The sequence below is a fragment of the Macrosteles quadrilineatus genome, unplaced genomic scaffold (genome assembly GCF_028750875.1).
Source record: "Macrosteles quadrilineatus isolate MER2022 unplaced genomic scaffold, UCM_ALF_1.0 Scaffold_8__2_contigs__length_117827958, whole genome shotgun sequence".
Taxonomy (NCBI): Eukaryota; Metazoa; Arthropoda; class Insecta; order Hemiptera; family Cicadellidae; genus Macrosteles; species Macrosteles quadrilineatus.
Window position 1 is genome coordinate 10,201,052 of NW_026542601.1, and position 17,938 is coordinate 10,218,989.

General features: G+C 32.6%; 2 protein-coding genes across 2 annotated transcripts in view; one reads left to right on the forward strand and one right to left on the reverse strand.

Moving 5' to 3' along the window:
• Nucleotides 1–204: 204 nt before the first annotated feature.
• On the forward strand, nucleotides 205–14,578 carry LOC129001511 (serine-threonine kinase receptor-associated protein). The gene is made up of 7 exons (XM_054428830.1): nucleotides 205–447; nucleotides 599–738; nucleotides 5,091–5,241; nucleotides 10,015–10,139; nucleotides 10,882–10,994; nucleotides 12,080–12,216; nucleotides 12,854–14,578. The coding sequence occupies exons 1-7, from the start codon at nucleotides 333–335 to the stop codon at nucleotides 13,048–13,050; spliced, it is 978 nt and encodes a 325-aa protein (XP_054284805.1). The 5' UTR covers nucleotides 205–332; the 3' UTR covers nucleotides 13,051–14,578.
• A 602-nt stretch (nucleotides 14,579–15,180) lies between these two features.
• Nucleotides 15,181–17,938, reverse strand: part of LOC128999924 (ubiquitin carboxyl-terminal hydrolase 43) — a 39,996-nt gene continuing 37,238 nt past the window's right edge. Inside the window, exon 13 of the mRNA XM_054426710.1 lies at nucleotides 15,181–17,443. Coding sequence (XP_054282685.1) covers nucleotides 17,318–17,443 — 126 coding nt within the window. The 3' untranslated portion in view covers nucleotides 15,181–17,317. The remainder of the gene's footprint in view (nucleotides 17,444–17,938) is intronic.

Below are 17,938 nucleotides of genomic sequence, written 5' to 3' on the forward strand. Positions count from 1 at the left end.
GAGCTCCGTAATTTTCCTTCTTTAGCAAAAAAAAATGCTTTTATGTAATATATACACCCAAAGGCGTTACAGACTAAAATCGTCGCCCTTCGTAGTTATATAAATTACTGCTTGTGGTTGTGGCCAGCCTGTTCCTGTGGCTGTCTGCTGTAAAACAGCTGAGCTATCTATGTTTTTCTGTCATTCTCTATTCTGTCTGTTCATAATTTAGTCGGCCGTGAACACCCGATGTAGTAGTAGGTCAGTTTACTCGCTGTAATACGCGTTTTCCTACAGCGGAGATACCGATAACAACACCGTTCGGTTTAGATTAGTTGGTTATTTTAATCAAAATGGCAAATTTAAGACAAACTCCTTTAACTTGCAGTGGCCATACTCGTCCAGTCGTCAATTTAGCCTTTAGTGACATCACTGAATGTGGATACTTCTTGATATCAGCGTGCAAAGGTTAGTAACTTAAGTCATGGTTACCTTGGCCTATATTAGACTATCGGCTTGTTCGGTTAATCTAATTAGTTTGTATGCTATTTAAATGCATTTTAAACAATGTTTTATTTTTATTCACTTTAGACTTAACGTTCCATAACTTTGTTTTCAGATGGAAAACCCATGTTGCGGCAAGGTGATACTGGAGACTGGATCGGTACTTTTGAAGGCCACAAGGGAGCTGTTTGGGGGGTTGCTTTGAACAAAGATGCAACCAAAGCAGCTACAGGGGCTGCAGATTTTAACGCAAAGGTTAGTGTCACTTGATTCAATAGGTTCTTAAGTAAGATACAATCCAGTGAGTGAACAAGATAAATTAGATAGGCCTAGTATTTTTGCTCATAAAGTAATTCTAGAGTGTAGGTAGGTCTTGGCCTAGGCCTACTCCTGATATTTGTAATAGGGAATGGACATTTCCGGTAAACTTTCTTAACTGGGTTACCCTAATATCAATTTAAAATATGGTTATCCTTTGGATAGCTTACAGGCTATCATTTGTAAAATGGGGTAACACTGTTACAGTAACCTAACCTGACCAAACTTGCTGATTATGAAAATATCTATAATGAAGGATTAATAATCGAAGAAAATGCGCCTAAGATTTCTTTTGTAGCCTATAAGTTATTATAACATTAGTTTTTGTAAATTACGTTATTTAGTAGGCTAGGTAAGTCAGGTATTGTAATGTAAACTTACATAGCTTAACTTTTGTATTTTCAGGGTTGCCTTGTCTTTGCTTAAACAATAATAATAATAATAAATACACACAACATGCATATTAAGGGATACACTTCCATATCTGTTGGCACAAACAACCGAATGAGTAATGTAGGGAATATCGTTCTGTTAGTTAGGTAAGGTTAACCTAACCTAAACCAAACGATATATCAAATTAAACAATAGAATAATCAATATTACTCATTCGGTTGTTTGTGGTAACAGATATGTAAGCGTACCCACATTAAGTATAGTAAGTTACGGCACTCTATAAATTTAATAAACTTAAATGGAAAATAACAGTATCCTATATAAACAATAGAATAAGTTAACCGTAAAACACTGACAGCATAACTTAGCAATATGATGTTAAATTGATATTAACTTAGACTATTGTACCATATAGATTTTATATAAGCTAATCTAAGTTAATTTGGTTCTAACATTCTGATATAAAATGGCCTCTAAAATCTAACTTAAGTTAACTTTTATGAAGAGTAGGGTGAACCCACATTTGAAGCGAGCAAATTTCAATAAAGATATGTCAGTTTTATCAGTAAAAACATGGTAGCCTAGCTCTGTTAGTATATAGCTGCAGTAGCGCGGTTACTGCATCAGGTAGTCAGACGAAAACCAGCCTAGTTCAGAGCATTAGAGATTGTGATCCAATTGGACCCAGCTGTTCCTGATCATTGGGCTTTAAATAAATGATCCTGGCTAATGAAACAGCTGATCTTAGTCAGTAACAAAGCTACACAGATCATCACACACCATTCTACACTCATCTTTCACTCATATTTGGGTTAAAATACACACCTAAGTGGCGTCCCCATCTTAATGATTGATAATTGTAGGATATGATTGATAGCAATCCCAAAGTTAATGCTTCTATCTGCTCTCCTTCATGACAGTGTACAGATATAGGCCTAAGTTCAAAGTTATTCTTTTTCACTTACGATAATAACAATATCATCTGTAATTTAGTCCTACATTTGTTACAAATATATATTTTTTATATAGCAAATTAATTTTTAGCACTATTAGTGGAAAATCTTGGATAGGTAGCCTACTAGTTGGGGAAAAGGGTGTTTATCTCTTAGATCGGAAAAGGAGTAACTTTCAGTTCGGTACATAATATTGCTCATTTAGTTTTAATTATTTAAAAGAGCTCTACGTGTGTTTACTGTTGTATTACAAGGAAATGCAGTTGCAATCTGTACAACCTTGGATCAGCTCCCATTGTGTCCAAGGCCTGCTACCTTTTGACAGCTTCCTGATAGGCCGTTGATGAATAACTGGTTCTGTGAGTGTAATACCAATATACTAAGGAGCTATTAGGTTTCAAAAATGGAAGGGTTTATAAGTTGTAGGTGTACTTTTTTAATGTTGTTGGCTGTTAAATGTTAGAATGATACACACAACCTTCTGAGAAAACTATGATAGTTAAACTAACTACTACTACAAAAACTAGACACAGCTAACATTCTTTTTTTTTTTCGTTTGATAAAATGTAGTGTAGCTTAAAACCCAATAATAGTTTATGCTTCCAGAAAAAAATCTGAGTATCCAAAAAATCTAGATCAGTATCATAAAATCTAAAATTACTTATATAAGCAAAAAATAGACATGCCGTTACTAAATCTATCTAGGTAAAGTTCATAAGTAGTCCAATAATTTTTATGATTTTTTAAACCATGATTTTTTTATATATTTTGAAGTCAATAACTGGAATTTGTCCTATATACCTGCCTTATGTTGATTCATTTTTAGTAAGGGTCTAATTTATATACAGTGAGCTTTGTTAAGAGAAAAGTTTTTCTAAATACTTTTTGCTGATATCTTAAATAATTCATCTATAGCTTTTATTGCTTCAACTTGTGTAAATCAATCTAAATAGTTGAAAATGTTTTACATAATTTAAATTTTGCTTGTAAGTTATGCGTAATTGGCTTCATCATTTCAGGAATGTTTAGTACTTTACTAATTTTTTGTCCAAACACAATTTGTTTTAGTAACACAAATGAATAATCCTGCAACTACTGAACAAAATATCTTTTGTTTCGTGTTTATTTTTGTATTTCCTATCTTGGTCTGTTACGGATAACCATATTATTATTTATGTTTGTAGTGTTCGTACTACGGATAGTTCAATTTAGTTGGCAACATTGATATGTCATTTTGTTTGTGATTTGCTGACATTTATGTTCAAGTTTAACGCCTCGGTTTATTTCTGGACAGGATTTCTTGGCAAGATATTCTGGTGCATCGAACGCTCCGATGGTTCTGTTTATAAACAATGAAACGCTCTGATGATCTTGTTATGGTCCAATATAGTCAAGGCTCAGTTGTCCTCAATAGTACCGCTTGTGTTTTGTCTCTATTTTGATGGCGTGAATGTGTTTTAAATTCCAAAAAATGACATTATTGTATATTAAAGCACCATGGGGAGATTAGAAAGCTCATTAACGAAGAATGGTAATTACTTAATATTTTGTCCAAATCAGTTTGGTCCTAATCGATTCAAATAAGAGCTAGTAGTTCATTTTTAAAGTGTATCAGTTAAGTTAAGCAAATTCAAATCAAATAGTTGGAGGTTAGTATAGCCTAAAATAACAATTAGAGAAGACCACTGACCAAGAACAGATAATTTTGCTCATTTCCACCTTGTAGGCCTACATGGAAGTATTGCAGTCTTTTGAAAATCTGTAATATTGTTCAAATTAAAAACAATCCTAGGAAATAATTCTTAAAATATTGTTAAAAAACCTTGTTCTACAGGGTTAGTAAATGTATACACAAATCCTATGAAAATCAAGGCATTTGTACAGTCAAAGTGTTTTGTCAGCACGTGTAACAGAACTAAGGTTCTGTCACAGTATCTTAGTAATTCAAACAACTCTTTGTATCCATGCTGAGAGTTCAGACCAGCCAGAGCTTGTGTGACCTGACTCGGCATGGTGAAGACTCGTAAGCTATGTATGATGATTCTCTATGTGGTTATGTGGGTTGGCCCTTGGCCTATCTCATGTGAAAACTACTAGGTGGAGATGAGCATCGATAGTCGATGTTTTTGAAACAATGTTTTTTAAAGTGATCGTAGATTACCGATGTTTTTGGTACATCGATGTTTTTGCCCAAGTATTGAAATATCGATGTTTTCCATGACTTAATTGTATTAGTTTTAGGTCAATTAGATGTTACAGTACAGAGAGTAGACGGAAAACTGAAAAATCCCCGAAAACATCGATGGTAAACATAGATGGTTGACATGTCGATGCTCATCCCTACTACTAGGACAATAGAAAAGAAGGCAATTGAGTAGACGATAGAAACTACTAGGGGAGCTTAATTCTATTTCTAAACGTCATGGTATTTTAGGTGAGGTCAATACTTCAGTATGATAAATATTTTTGGGTATCGCTCACCTTATTGAAATCAGGAGAACACAGTCCTTGTCATATCACAGTTCATTGCACATACACACTGATAAAAATACAAAAATATAAATAAAACTAAATATAAAATCACAGACTTAAGTTCTCAACTCTGACGTTTCGCTGCACCAATAAAAACGAGTCGTGGTGAGGCGCTCACAACGTTTACGTGAGAAGACAAAATAACCTTTGAAAACGCCGCACGTTTTTATTGGTGCGGCGAAACGTCGGAGTTAAAAACTTTAGTCTGTGATTTTTGATTTTTTAGTTTTATTTATATTTTTGTATTTTTATCAGTCTTTATGTGCAGTGAACTGTGGTATGACAAGGATTGTGTTCTCCTGATTTCAATAAGGTGAGTGATGCCCAAAAATGTTTATCATACTGAAGTAGGGAAGCTTAAGTAGACTAAGGTTTGATAATTTCCACTTCTTCACTGTTTACCTGTGGTAGGTGTGGGACGCGGTGGGTGGAGCAGAGCAACACAGCTTCCAACACAATCATATCGTCAAGTCTGTCTGTTTCTCGGACGACGGCTCGTTGTTTGCGACGGCCAGCAACGAGAAGCTCGTCCGGGTGTTTGATCTCAACAAACCTGATGCTGGTGGGTGATCAAAGTTGTAACTATGTAAAAAATTGATTTTAAAATTAAGCTGTTGGTGAGTTACTAGTTTAATTTGTTATGTCTAATAGGAACATAAAATAAACACATTTGGATTTTATGAGACAGTTGCTTTTGACTTCAGTAAATGAAAAGTTACATAATCAAATGGGTTGTGGATAACTTACATAATGTTTTGTATTATTTTTTTCATAGAAAACTTTTCTTAACACTGGAAATATTTGTAAAAACCACTTACAAAACTCCTTTCTGTGTGAACTGTATGTATGAACTATTTTCAAAAGGTTTTAGCCTAGAAATAATTTTTGTACTAATTATGAAAATGGCATAAAAAAGGAATTTGAAAAAGTCCAACCCTGCAAAGTATTGTTGGCGTTTATTTAATTATCTTCTGTGATTGGAAATAGATACTGTTTGAAGTATGGAGTTCTTTTATCAAGAGGACAAAGAAAATTAAATTTTAAAATAATCAAACAAAATTGTATCTAAACTTCCTCAATTTAATCGGCAATTTAAAAATCTGCTAGCCTAATTGAACAGTTGAACAAACAATTATATAATTATTAGTGTCTGAGATTTTATAATAAAGGATAGCATAAAGAAAAAGAAAAACAATGATAGTAAGCTTAAACATTATCTATGATCTGAAATAACTAACTCTCTCAACCTGTAAAATGTAAAAACATGATTAAAGATTACTGATGCCTAATTTAAACCTTGGTTTTCTATTATATTTAATTTCCCAAATGAATGCTCCTTTCATTTGTTTAACTTAAAAAACCAGACCGATTACACCTCTAGTATATCAATTTAAAAATTATATAAAGTTTGTCTATTACATTTTTTTCAAATTGTCCGCAAAAAGACCTTTCCAATAAATAGTATCAATCACAGCCTAATAGATGTTGAGCACAGCTTTGAGAAGCTGAGATCACAGAGGCAGTGGCTGGTTATTGTTGCCAGATGTCCTTGGCAGTGCTGCTACAGTTAGTATTACAGTCTGGCCGGTGGCATTGAATTCTTCTTCTTCCTTCCTGAATGCTCACCTTGGTGCGAGGCCTAGACAAGGTCTACTGTATCCCATAACAGAGTTCCACCGCCTTTACCGCCTCACTAATCTAGTTATTTGTAAGCCCCTGTTGTACATGTTTTGTCAACACACTTCCTTGTATAGGCCCTACTCCGTGGAAGTTTTTAAACGGAATACTTTTTATGTACACCAACAAGATAAATTTGATTTTTTTAAATCCTTTAAAATATTAATATGATTTTTTGATAAATCCTTTAAAATATTTTTTTCCGCTGAAACAATAATTGTTGATAAACAATTTGATTACCATTTTAATTTTGATGAAAAAAATTCCTTTAAATTTTTAAAAGAAAAGGATTAGTTTTATTATATTTAAAAGAACATTTACTGTAATTTAAACATTACTAGAGGTTGTCCAGTGGTCAAAAGCTCAACCAAAAATATGTAATATACAGACTTCTCTTTTTTCACAACAAGCTGTAAATAAAACATGTGATTGGAATTTCTACAATTTTTGTTTTGGTTTTCTATTTATAATTCGTTGTTATTTCGTCACCAGCAGCATGGCAACCCATAAAGCCCATGTCAATTTTTTTTAAATTTTTAAATTGGTTTTTTGTGCTTATTTTTTAGCCTATTTTAATTTATAAAGCCATTCTGCACATCTACATGAAAATATATTTCTAACATTATCCGTAGATTTTCCCTGCAATGCACACAAGCTGAGAAAAGAGGTTTTAAAGAAACTTACTTGCCTATTAATATATAGATGGTGCAATAGGAAGTTTCTAAAGTCCATGATATGAATGTATAAATAAATAAACTAATGTAACATAATACTACAAAACAACTACACTAACTACATGCAAAGAAAGAAATTTTAAAAACTTAAAAATTTTGCTAATTCTTTTACTTATTTTTTCACTATTCTTTCTTTAATTATTGTTACCAAATTTTAATTCACCCGTGCGCAGATTGCACATCTCAACACGTTCAGAATCGTTACAGAGGCAAAACAATTCCATTGACCACTCCAATACCTTTAAAAAATTATGTTTGTTTAAGAGAATTAATTGTTTGAATAAAACAACCTATTTATTATTACGTTCGGAACTATAAGCAAAGAACCGACTTAAACTATTGCTTACCGCACTGATCATAGCAGACTGAGGGTGAGGGTTGAGCAGTGGCCGCTGACGTCACATGTTGACAGTGCAGCCACCACACACATATTTACAATCCTTAACTAGCGAGTTAGTTCATATATGACATTTATAAAATATTAAATTAGTGTACCGGTTGCTCGAAATCGAGCAATTGTCAAGTAGCCTACTGGTATTATAAAGGAGTTATTAACTAATAACAGTCATAATTTTCTATGTGTTTAAAAGAATCAACTAAAAACATATGTATCTAATAGAAATACTCACACTGTTAAGAACAGCTTAGTAAAAAAAAAATACTTCCTGTAAATAATTTATAATTTTTTAGTAACTAGCCTTGTTTTTGAGCGTTTTCTACAAAAGTTTTCCAGTTTACTGAATTACCCATAGCTGTTACCAGAAACATTTCTTGCATGTATTCATTTAATCTGACTTTAGGCAAGTTTACTTTACCACCGTAACAAAACTATGTGTATTCCTCGTGTATTTTCCCCTAATTTTTTGCAAATCACATTAATATTCACTTCACTGCTGGTTTATCAAACAATAAATCTGGTTATAAACTGGTTTGTTTCTTGACTTTACAATGCCAAAGTGGGTAGAGTCAAAGGTCATTGGTTCTGCGGTTGAAGGTTACTTTAGGCATATCCAGAGCAAGGAAGTGTATTACGCTAGCAATAATTCATAACTCCTGTACGCACTTGACTTATGAATAATTTTAAAAATTAGTTATAAAAGTCTTCTTATAATTTCTTACTGTATAAATTATTTGGTTTTTAGCAAATTTCCCTATAGTGAAGTGAAGTAGCTATTATTAGGGGTGGCACGGTAAGACCTAGCCCCGTACCGATTTACTTTTTTATTTTTATGTCCCTAGAGGCCACAAACACTATTTGTTAAAATTTGTATATGTGTGTCCGTAAACGCGATAACTTGAGCAATTTTTGTCCGATTTTTATAAAATTTGGCTTCAATGTGTATGGCGGGATAAACTACAATGCGTTTGCGAACAAGCATGGGAATGCGGTTTTATGGGGTAAATATTGGTTTTTCTCATTTGTAATCCTTAAAACACATTAAATTTCCCAATTTCTCTCTAGACCATTATAAAGAGCTTAAAAAAACAAATAATTTTGTATATTAAGAAGTTTTGTACGGTTTGATATAGAAAACATTAAAAAAACTGTAAATTTAATTTTCCCATGTTATTTTTATGAAGAATACCGTAAAATGTTGTAGTTTGCTTGTTCATGGAAATATTTTGATCAAACTTGGCAAATTAAGCTATTAATATTTTATTAAAAAACGCATTATTAGCCTCACTGTAGCAGCAAACCTAGGTACTGGTTAAAACTAATGTTATTTAAATAGATTTAATTTTAAATCAATTCAGGCAAAATGAAATTCGCTTAGTCTGTAGGTTTGCTGTGGCGGGGTATTTTTTACCACTTTCCACATGACATTTTGCAAACATTTGTGTTTCTTTACAAAAAAAAAAAAAAAAAAACATTTAGGAAGTAATTTGGCGGTTATGAACATTATTATATGAATTGCCACTCACAAAAAATATACCCTAAAGCCTTTATAAACCTTTCTTTCACACTTTAACGTCTGCAGGGAAATATGTAGAAGTAAAACTGTTAAACAACTTTTGAAATTGTTTTTGAAACTGCTTATCAAAATGATTGCTTTTACATTGGTCAGCATTTTCTGTGTTACCAAATATGCCCTTGGTAATCAAAAGAAATGCTAGTCAGCATTTTGTAATCTTTATTTGTGACAGTCTGATGAAAATTATTGTAACAATTTTAGCTGCGGGATTATAGGTTTTTTATTTTTATGTTGAGTTTTTAAGGCGGCATATATTAAATGGAAACAAAAAAATTTGTTGAATATGAAACAAATATACTTTTTTTATTTTCTCACTTTACAAATACAACCATTAGCCTACTGTTGTAGTGTTTGTTTACAATTTGTTTTGTTCCTCTAAAATGGTAAGAGGTATATATTATTCACCTTCTTTAACCAAAAAGTTTACATTTAACTCAAGTAACCTTGACTTTCTGTCTAGTGAATTATAAAATAATCTCTTTTTCATTTAAAATTTTTTATTTTGTTTAAAGATCTCAATGCAATAAATTTGAACTGTTTGTGTTAGTGATTTACCATTTATGTTCATATTGAGACAATGTGTCTAATTTCAAACTATTCAAAAAGTACCTGTTCCTCTTAAAGTTTTCCACCATGTGTCTGGTATTCTGGTAATTATTTTAAAAAATATTTTACGGAATTAAGTATTTTTTAAAATAACAATCTTAAATGGAAAAAAAACTAATCTGTCACAAGAAACAAAAAAAAAACGTCATCTATACACAAAAAAAAAAAAAATATTTCACTGTCACTGACGGTATTTCCACTTGTGCCAAAGTACACTATTTTACATACAGTCCTGCTAACCCCTGTTTAAATATGATATCCTAACAAAACATTTTGAAACAAGCCCTTGAGCTCCATTACATCCTTAAACTCATACAGAACTAATTTTTCTGCATTTGCCAACAGGACCGCAGAAGTTCTCCGGACACACGTCCAGTCTGCGCCACGTGTGCTTCCTGCGTGATGACACCCGGCTTGTGTCCTGCGCAGATGACCGGACAGTCCGCGTGTGGGACAGGAACTATGGACAGGTAGGAACGGAGTCAATCTTAAGTGTTGAAAGTTTTTATAGTGGACAACAAAATTAAATCTCTATTATTTGCCCCTATTTTTCAGTTTGGCTCGGTCCCCCGGTACTTTTTAGCCTAAAACTATTTGACCCATCAAAGCTCACCGCTAGATAGAATAGATTTATTTATCTATTGCTTAAGTTTGGTAAAAATAAATGTGACAAATAGCGAATACTTTGTGTGTCAAGGATTTGAATTGCAAGTTTTAAACCACGTTATTGATTATCAGATTAGAAATAAGTACTGGGAGATTGAGCCATGGTTCGGTATAGTTTATTTTTAATGTAAAAGTAATATAAAGGAAACTCATGTTTTATTTACAACTAATTATTTAAGTTTCAGTGGAATTTCAATTTATTATAACAATTTGTTATGTAGAGGTTCTGATAATGGTAAATTTGTTATGTAGAGGTGAAATATATAGCCTATATTGTTTTTTATGGAGAGTTCAAGGAGATTTAAAAAAATAATTTGTTAAATATTGAGGTTCGTTATATCAAGGTTGGACTGTATGACACTTAAACACACTATGTTAATTTTTTTTTAATTTTCATTTCCTTCCTTCAGCTACATCTTGGAAAAGACATCCATTTTGCCTGCACAGCTGATTTAGGCCTTAGGTTATAGAGTTTCATCAAACCAATTTATTGATGGGTTGTTTATTCGCCAAGTAAAACTATTTTAACCTTATTTCTTTTTGTAGGAAGTGATGAAGCTGGAGTTCAAGCACTCGCCGACCAGTCTAGAAGTGTCTCGGGACGGGTCCATCCTCACTGTATCTCACGGCAACACCGTGTCTTTCCTGGACTCTCAAACGTGAGTTAGGCAGGCACTGTTGATGTCCGATGCATACTTAAATCCACATAACCCTATTACTTGATACTTGAAAGTATCTCTGGAAGCACTAATGTGCCGTGGTCGTCAATTTGTTGTTGTTGGCCTAATAGAAAAAGTCATCCACAGAGAAGGTCTCTTGAGAAGGATGTCTTTTAGTTTATTTTTTAAGACTTTTCAATCTTTAATACTTCTTAATTTTGTTAACCTGATTGCAAATTGTAGTACAATTGTCTAATCTGCAATTAGTGATGACTACAATACCTACTTTTATAATCAAAATATTTGACTTGTCTAACATACCAATTTCTCCTTTTGTAGTTAGGTGTTTTGAGTTCAGTTGCCAACCTCACTCGGGCAATTTTAAATTCAATGTTAAAGATTTAGCATAAATCACCAGAGTCTAGGTCTAGGTGGATTTTTAGGATAGCAGGCTTACCTGAGTGAGAAATAGCCAACTCCGACTCAAGAAACAAAAAACTTTACACTAAACATGAAACTTACAATGTTTAACTGTCACTAGCACCGTTTTGAACCAAGGAAGGTTTTAGTTGACAAGCATTATTTTTTGTATTGGTTATATTTTGTAAAGTTTTTTGTGTTTCTTGTGCCAGAATAGACCATTTCCCATTCAGTTAAGCCTGTTAACCGAGTTGATATTACTAAGTTAGGCCAAACTACAGAAAGGCCTAATTTAGTTGTTTTGATAGCTTAAATATTGATTGTGGGGAGTAAAATTTGCTTGTGAAAATCTTAACAAGTACAAGAAATTTGTTGACTATTCTAGCGGAAGCGAGTGGTTTCATACTTGGAACTGTCTTTGTTTTGGGAACAGTGAAAACTAATTTTGAACTCGGAAACATTAGTCAGAACCTATACCACTCAAGTTGGAAATGCACTGAGTTATATCAAGAGGTTTCATCACAACCTGCTTATTGTTCCCAGTGTCAATAATAGGGATCAAAAGTGATGTAATCATAATGGCATTAGAGCATCTTCATTTTCAGTATGTACTATCTGTGTTGGCAAGTCTATACAGTCTGATTAACCTCTGACATGTGTTCCAGGCTGGATGTGGTCAGAGAGGTGCCAGTGGCTACACAGGTCAACTCTGCGTCGCTACATCCCGACAGAACCATCTTTGTCTGTGGCGGAGATGACCTCAAGATGTACAAGTTTGACTTTGCCACTGGAAACGAGATAGGTAAATTTTTGCTTGATTTTTCCTATTTTTTAAGAACTCGCACTGCACACTCAGTAGAAACTAATACAAGTGCAGGAAAGTAATTACGTTTGGGATTTCAACTTAGGAAGCCTGATCCTGATCCAGTTTTGGTTTTGTAGTGTTTTGGCTCTTAATTTATAAATGAACAAAAAAAATATTAAAAATCATTAATGTAATTTAGACAAAAGCTACCTACTAAAACGTAGTAAAATTAAGCTATTTGATCAAGTATTCAAACAAATATTTAACCATTTAAGAGTTTCAGGACTAAAATATATCAATTGAAAATTTGGTGTTATTTCTCAAGGGAAATGGCTTGAGTAATTTGTAATTTTTAAAAGAAGTTAAAAGTCAAAACTCAAAAGTTATCACCACTAGATTTTTTCTTAGAAATACAAATTAATGTATTTTTATTTTAAAGTTTAAAATAAAGAGATTTTCTGTTTAATATAAAACGTACGTGTGGGTAAGAGGGATTAACTTGTCACAATTAATTTTTTGAACTCAAAACTTTCTCAATTTTGCATGTGAATTTTTAGTTTTGTTTTCCATTAATAGGTAAGTTTAGTTGAAGCGTAGCCTTTTACAAGCTATTAAACTGATCTGCTATTTACAGAATCCTTCAAGGGACATTTCGGTCCCGTACATTGTGTCAGATTCTCCCCCGATGGTGAATTGTACGCTTCGGGCTCCGAAGACGGAACCTTACGACTCTGGCAGACGACGGTTGGCAAAACTTACGGCCTGTGGAAGTGCGTCGAGGGAATTCCCAACCAAGAGATGTCTACGATCCCAGAAGTCGTTGCCAACTAAACTACAGCTGCGCTACGATCTATACACCTGTTATCAATCCACTTGTAGTTGAGCAGCATTTCAGTTAGGTTGGGTTTTGTTTGTAAAGATCCTAAGAATGTACCGTTTTTTATTTGTTTCTTTCTGTACCAACTCTGACTAGTTATTATATAGGTACCAACTATACCAACTCCCAACCCTTCTTTAATACTTCACTGCTTACTGGATTAGCTGGCTTAACATTTCCACACCACATCTATATTTTAATAGCAGAACATTTTGTTTTGAGGGAACTCTTGCAGTCATAACAAAACGTTTTCAATTACATGACTACAGTTAGTAGCAAAAGAAGCTTTTTAAAACTATGTTCCCAAAAATGAGTTTTGTTTCAATAAAAAAAAATATCTGATGGTAAATACTATCCAGCTTTCCCAAAGGCAGAACGTCTGAATACAGTTATATCTTCAGCATGTGACCAAATCTTAATTGAAATGAGGCAGAACCTCTTTGCTCATATTTAACTGATTTTTTAAGAGGCAAGGTTTACCATTAAATGTTTCCAACTAGGTATTTTTGCTACCTTGTGGAGGCAGCAGTAAATCAATAATTGTATTGTTATTTCAAAGGGGAAAACCGGTACAATATTTTGAATCCCTAAAGGTTTAAACAAATCCAACTTAAATACTGTAATTTGCTGTGGAAATTATTGTGGATGAAAGTAAAAGGTTAACAATTTATCTGATTTGACAACTTTTCAGTGGTTAGGGTAGGTCTTGATAGAGCTTTATTAAAATATACATTTACTATTTACCGTATAAACTTGTTATAGAACAACCTAACCTAACTGCTGGCTCTTGTTATGTAAATACTAAAAGAGTAAATAATGTAAAAATTTTATACTTTTTCTAAAACTAGCTGTTGTCAAATTTAGTGATTTTATAAAATGTAGAATGACATACATTAAACAAATTATGTTTATTTTAATTAAATATTTATATTTGACAATATTTAAAAAAAAATTAAAAAGATGCTTTACATTATCATATTGGTATAATGCACTTCGTTTGAATTACAATATTATAGCAAAAGACATTCCTTGTAATAGATTAGTTGTTAAAAACTGTGCTGTTTGGATATTTTGTGTTTTTTTTTCACTTTTATAACAACGAATTTGCAGTTTTGATTCTAACGAGAATTGAATATGAGTTTAAGTGAAAAAATTGAACTATGTTGGAAAAAGTTGAAAAAAAAATTGAACAAAGTACTTAAGATATTTCGCCAGGATTTATGCTTTGTCATGATTGAATGTGTATTTATTATGTATTTATTTATTTATCGTCATCCCAGTCATCCATTTACGATCCCAAGATCTCACCCGAGTAACGAATGTTATTGTGACTGTACTGAGGCGTTGTTTTAGAGTATCTTTAGCGTAAGAGGTAGAGACTTTGGCAGGAATTGCCCGGATATTCGGGATATTTCCTTCAAACGTTTGACCAAGAAAGAGAACCGTGATAGATTTGAGTGAAAATAAAAAGTGTCATGAGAATTCTGTGATTTTACTTTCCTGTGTTCATTTTTAAGTTAGTGATTCCCGCACTACACCGCACAAAGACAATGAGGCACATACAGCACCGCCACGCTCACTCTCCAGATGAGTGTGTTGCTACCCGCTCGCTCTTTCTCTTCGCCTCTTGCCTTTCCCCCTTTGTCTTTTTCACTATTTGTGGTTGTTTTTGTATTTCATACTGGTGACTGTGCTTCAGTGCAACTACATAAATTTTACTGTTGTAGTTTAAGCAAGTAAAATCCCTCGCAAAAGGTAATTTTTTATTAGAGAATGATGGCTTCTACAAAATAAAGCGTCTTTTATGCACCAGCAGGGCTGAGCCGTAACTAGGGGCTAGCAAAATGGGCACCCGCCAAGGACTACCAACAATACTACAATAAAAAGTTGTATTAATTAGGGGGTTGTATTAATTAATACAATATTTGCGGGGACAAAATTAGGATTACTAATGTCTTTTACTGGGGATTTAAGGAAGCCACTTTTATGTGTGTACGTATCACACTAAAAGCTGAATTTATTGTCAGCGATAAACTAAAACTAGTATAAACAATGGGACAGGGAGGAAAGTTAATAGAAATGTGTTCAATAAACTAAAATATATAATTTATTGGTTATGATACACTCTGAACTATGATGACTAGTGCTGGTGAAATCCAACAAATTAAAGTTTTTTTCCTACATTTAGAAGATAAAAAATCTGTTCCTACTTCAAAATACAAAATTATACACCTGTTAAAAATACAGTTTAATAATTTTGTTTATTTAATATATGAATATCTAATGAAACTAACTTAGATAATATAATTATTGTTTTATCCTTCTTACCAGAAAAAACATTTGATAAAATCCAAACTTTAACTGAAAAAAATAATTAATTGCAAATTTTGTAAAAAACAAAATCAACTTTGCTCTTTTCCTCTCATAATATAATAATAAACAAAGATTTTTTACAACAAATTTGTTTGAAAAAATAACACATTCCATAGAATTAAAAACCGTTTTGATCACATTCAATATACTTTTCCCAATAAATAAACAACTAGTGAATCATTTATAAAATTTGTTTGATACTTAATAATACCTCATTCGACTCAATACTATTGAAGTTGGCAGTGAATAGAATTACTTTGTTTGAATGTAGACAAAATAAAATTAGGATTAATTTACAACGTGCTAACTACTTGAGTTCCGTATTGCACTTTCAAAGGAATTTTGGGAACATGGAAAAACCTGTAAGTACAAGAACTATACAATTTATCACAACAATATTGGAAAATGTACAATAAACTTTTCTATTCAATTGTAATGTACAAGAGAGCGTTTGGTGTTTGATCGGCCACCACAAAAACAAAGGAAACACTTGATAACGAATATCTTTAAAATATACAATAGCAACAATATAATAAATACAAACTTAACATTAAGGGTTAACTTATAGTATGGAATACATGGGATATACTTAGTAAGGCTGAAAATGGTCTGATATATTTGTCTTCATTCAATTAATAGCAAAGGTGTAGTAAACAAACTGTGCTTATCCTAATTATGCAGTAAATTAATAAAAAAAATTGAATCCTTCCCCAACAGAACCTCCCCTTGAAAGCTTTGATTTTTTTTAAAGGGATGGAGTTCAGAAGTTTTAACTGAGAAACTAAGATTCCTGGAGCTAATAGGTCCTTAGCGGAAAGTCACAAAACATTATGTCGATATTTAATTCTGATATCCTTCTTCAGAGAATTGGTTGAAAAGAAATGCTAGAAGTGCAAAAATGAGGTGCTTAAACAAAATTATAATCAACCATTTAACATTCTTTCCAAAAATATAACTAAAATATTTTTCTTTTAGAGTTATTTTCAATTTAAGTTTCTCTTCTTGGACAATTCTATGAAGACTACGTATCAACCAAAGCAAGTTATGGGCCAATCTATATATTAATAGGCAAGCATGTTTCTTTAAAACCTTTTTTCTCAGCTTGTGTGCATTGTAGAGGAAATCTACGCATACTGTTAGAATGGTATTTTTCTGTAGGTGTGCAGAATCCCTTTATAAATTAAAATAGACCCCAAAATAAGCACAAAAAATCAATTCAAAATTTTAAAAATTTACATGGGCCTTATGGGTTGTCATGCTGGTGACGAAATATAAACAGAAAATCATAACAAACGGGAGAAATTCCAATCACATGTTTTATTTACAGCATGGGGTGAAAATAGAGAAGTCAGTACCAGTACATTAGATATTTTTAGTTGAGTTTTTGACCACTGAACGACCTCTAGTATAGAATAAAAGGGAGAAAAATAACACTTCACTTATGTAGAGAGGACTAAAATGTAAAGAGCAAGTTAATACTAAATTTTTAAGTAAAAATAGAAAACCAAGATTAGCCTAAAACTACATTTTATAAAAATAAAAACCAATACTTTCAAATTATAACGACCTTTACAAATATATCAGACCCACAAACAAAACTTTACCGCCGAATCAAAAAATGTTCATAGTTTGTTAAAAATTTCACACTGAAAAGTGGAAAAACACAAAACACATCCTTAATGCTAAATGGAATAGGAAAATATAAAACGGTGCCTCTGAAGTAGTAGTGGAGCGTTGAAAAACTACGTTGGAAAAATTAAAAAATTCTCAAGACGAAAAACTTGAGTTCTTGTAGGAATAATTTGGCATCTGGAATGGTCAGGTGGCCAGTATCTTTGGTTGGGCTTGCTACACTCGCGATTCAGACAGTTCTACATCGTCTGCATCGATGTCCCGTATCTCGTCCATATCACATATCTTGCTGTCTGTTATCTCCTTGTCAAACGCTTCCCGTCTCTCACAGGTGGGTGAGTTCTGAAAAACAAACACAGTGACTGTTACTGTTATACAATGGTAGAACCTTACATTAATATTTAGGGTCAAAATTCATGTCTGGTCCCAGGACTACTTTTCAGACAAAAGAAGTTTTAACTTTACTTCTGTCAAATGGTCCCACGATTATTCAATAATTGAATCAGTTAACATGTTCCGTCGCACAAGCGTTTCATTTTCAAACTTGGATAAGACATCTTAAAAGTGTACAACAAAATTTACATTGAATATGAGAAGGGAATGTACAATTAGGTGGTTCAATCATGATGACTATTATGGGGCCAATACTGCCCTAAGTTGGTAGTGGGCGTGGTTCAGTTATGTATGGATGATGAATAATCATACAATTCCAAATAAAAACTTTACTAAGGATCACTCAGCTTATTGTACTAAATCAATATTTTAAAACAGTGTATAATTACTACACATAAATCATTCATGATATTGTAAAGAAAGTAAAAAATAATTTTTTGTGTC